The sequence below is a fragment of the Alligator sinensis genome, unplaced genomic scaffold (genome assembly GCF_000455745.1).
Source record: "Alligator sinensis unplaced genomic scaffold, ASM45574v1 scaffold208_1, whole genome shotgun sequence".
Classification (NCBI taxonomy): Eukaryota; Metazoa; Chordata; order Crocodylia; family Alligatoridae; genus Alligator; species Alligator sinensis.
The window spans coordinates 376,136-379,050 of record NW_005842815.1 but is presented as its reverse complement, the minus strand read 5'-3'; the positions used below and the strand labels follow the sequence as shown (position 1 = coordinate 379,050).

General features: G+C 43.3%; 1 protein-coding gene across 1 annotated transcript in view; it reads left to right on the top strand.

Moving 5' to 3' along the window:
- Window positions 1-2,915, top strand: part of LOC102384636 (prolow-density lipoprotein receptor-related protein 1-like) — a 31,915-nt gene that overhangs the window by 10,860 nt on the left and 18,140 nt on the right. Inside the window, exons 10-12 of the mRNA XM_025191423.1 lie at window positions 1-114; window positions 1,050-1,275; window positions 2,061-2,186. The exon at window positions 1-114 is cut by the window's left edge and continues 79 nt beyond it. Of these exons, the coding sequence (XP_025047208.1) occupies window positions 1-114; window positions 1,050-1,275; window positions 2,061-2,186 (466 nt within the window). The remainder of the gene's footprint in view (window positions 115-1,049; window positions 1,276-2,060; window positions 2,187-2,915) is intronic.

Genomic DNA, 2,915 nt, shown 5'->3' with positions numbered 1-2,915 from the left:
GGAATGGATGGCTCTGACAGACAAGTGCTTGCTGCAGTCTCCATGGAAGAACCATTGGGCCTGACTCTCGATCACATAACTGGCAGACTATACTGGATCAGCGAATACAAAGAGGTATAGTAAAAACCATAGGCACTCACATGTGGTGTGGGAGGGGTACTTTAATTAGCAAGCCATGCTAATAAAGCACCTGATCACATATATTGGTGTCCTCTGCACTAAAATAGTGGCAGGGCACTTTGAACTAAAAGCTCATTGAACAAGCTTTAGTTCAAAGCATGCTGCTGCCATTTTTTGAACATGGGGATGCTGATGCACATGATGCATGGTTTTTATTTCTGTGCTCCCAGCAGACTCAATTAATTGGCATATCGGCAAGCTCCCTGCATACTTATAGGAGTCTCATATTTCCAGTAGCAAAAATTAAGTTGTCTTGCTACAAGGGCAGATCAGACATGGCATAAAGTCTATGGTCTTAGAGAGAGAGGGGACAAAAAACTCGCCAGTTGGTATCAGTCTTCCAAAAGCTCAGTGCAGGCTGTCCTTCCAAAACTACTTTCCAAGGCAATCTGCCTTGCTACTTGGTCTGATGCCCCTCTATATGATATCTGACGGGCTAATCAAAGCAAAAACACTCTAAAATGGCAACAAAGATCCCTTGCCTCCCAAGCCCATCCTCCCTCCAACACTACCCATTCTGCCTTCCCAAACATGCTAGATCTTCTGATACTTTTTAAATTTTTTTTATTTTATTTTTTTTTTTAAATGTAGGGGCTATCCCTGCTTTTACAGTGACTCCTTCCCTACCACCACTACTTGCATAGCAAAGATGGTACAGTATATGATGATGAGCTCTAGCAGGCCTCCAGAAGACTAACTTCAAGTAACTCCCTTAACTGGCCAAAACAAATGTTTGACCCATATGGGTTTTTTGGTGTGTGGTGTTTTTTTGTTTTTTTTTTTTTTGTTTGTTTGTTTGTTTTTTTCCCAGAGAGCATGGTGGTCACTGAGCCTTGTCGGGCAGCTACAAATTTTTTTTTTTCTTTCAGTCTATTGAAACAATAAAAATTGATGGCAGTGGGAGACACACTTTTCCAGAGATACTCATGAATCATGAAGACCCTGTGGGACTTGCTGTATTTGAAAGCACCTTCTTCTGGGCAGATGAAGACCATCTTGTGTCTGTTTCTTGGGATTCCCTAGAGAAAAAGCAAGTGCTGCTGAATGCCTCCATCTCTGCCTTCACAGTGCTACATGAGTTGCAACACTCTTCATGTGAGTTGCCTTGCTTTCTTTAAGTATGTCCTTGCATCCTGAGAGCAGGAATCCCAGACAGGAGGGAACAACTTCTCATTGTAGCTGCTGTGGTACTTATGGGCACTGGGTCTAGCTGTACATCAGCTTGTGTCACTTGAGCAATGTTGCTCCAACTAGCTTCATTGGTTGCTTAGAGGCACTGTATGAGTAGCACTTAACCAAATAGTACTTGAAAATACTAACTAGAAGTGCCCTAGCAGGACTTGAACTACTTTTCTCCCCTCCCCCCCCCTAGTGGGGGACACTGAATCTTCCAACCTTAAGGAGGCAATTTTTGCTTAGCTGATCTTCTTGCCCACTCTGGCTAATATTAACTTAACAACCTTGGATCTCTTGGTTTGTAAACAATTGGGTCTTGGAGAGCTTTATCTTACTAAAGCCCTTCATGCAGCATAAAGGAGCCTTCTTTGGTAGAAATAATACCAAAGATGGTCAGCATTGGGTCTTTTTACTAGCCTAAAGTCTTGTGTATAGATGGCACAAGATGCACATACTATTATGATAAAGGCAAGAGCCTGAGTGACCCAAGGGGTGGGGAGAGCTTCTGGATTAAATGGGGAGAGCCTAGCTCCAGAAAAAGCTGGGCATCCTTGGAACAAGAAGTTGGCATACTCTAGTTGGCACCAGCAGAGTACAGAGAACCAACTTAACGAGAGTTTCTCATGTCTGTTCACCAACACTTTAATATGATAAATCATGACTAGTCATGAACTGCTACCCCTAACCTCTTCTTCTCTTGCTAGGGAACACTACTACATGTACTCCAGGATCATGCAGTCACATCTGCCTCCTCTCACCTGTCCATCCAAAAGGCTACAAGTGTGCTTGTCCAGAAGGCATGTTCCTCCTGCCTTCTGGAAAATGTGCAGGTAGGCTTGGCTTCCAGTCTTGAGGCTAGGGTGTTGTGTGTGGTTTTCCTTGTTTTTTTGGGGGGGTTCCCCCCCTCTAAAGCAGCTCTACCTGGCAAATCCCTTGGAATAGGAACAGTATCCTGTGGATAATAGAGCATATCCCTCTGCATTCTGGATAAGCTTATAGGAGTCCTGATTATTCAAAGCTGAATGTAGGATTAGATGAGGCTATGCTCAGTGGCTCTTGCCCCATAGGCACAAATGAATGTCCTTGACTCTCTAGAATAGACTACTTAATTCATGGGGTGGGGGGGTTAAACATGCCTCATCCTGAAACCAGCCACTATGAGTTACTGAAAATTGTGACAGATTAGGCCATATTCAAGAGCTAACAACAGTAGAGTGATTTGGCTTTCATATTTATTTCAGTGACTGCATGCCTAGCAGCTGGGCATCCATTCACTTGCAGGATTATTGTAAATTCCATTTGAGACTACTAGGTGGAAAGTACCTTTTTTTTTTTTTTTTTTTTTTTTTTAAATTGTATCCCTGAATGGACTTGCAGCTAAGAAGCCCTGAGCAGCAGCTGCTGCTGCTCGTGGAAGTGAATATCGCTGCACTTGCATTGGAATTGTAGGCCAGAAAGCCAATAACAGGTAGAATGGCCAATGTCAATAAGACCTTGAGGGCCATAAAGGCATTCATAAATGATGTGGTGGTTGACTGTCTGACCTTGAGCACCACAGC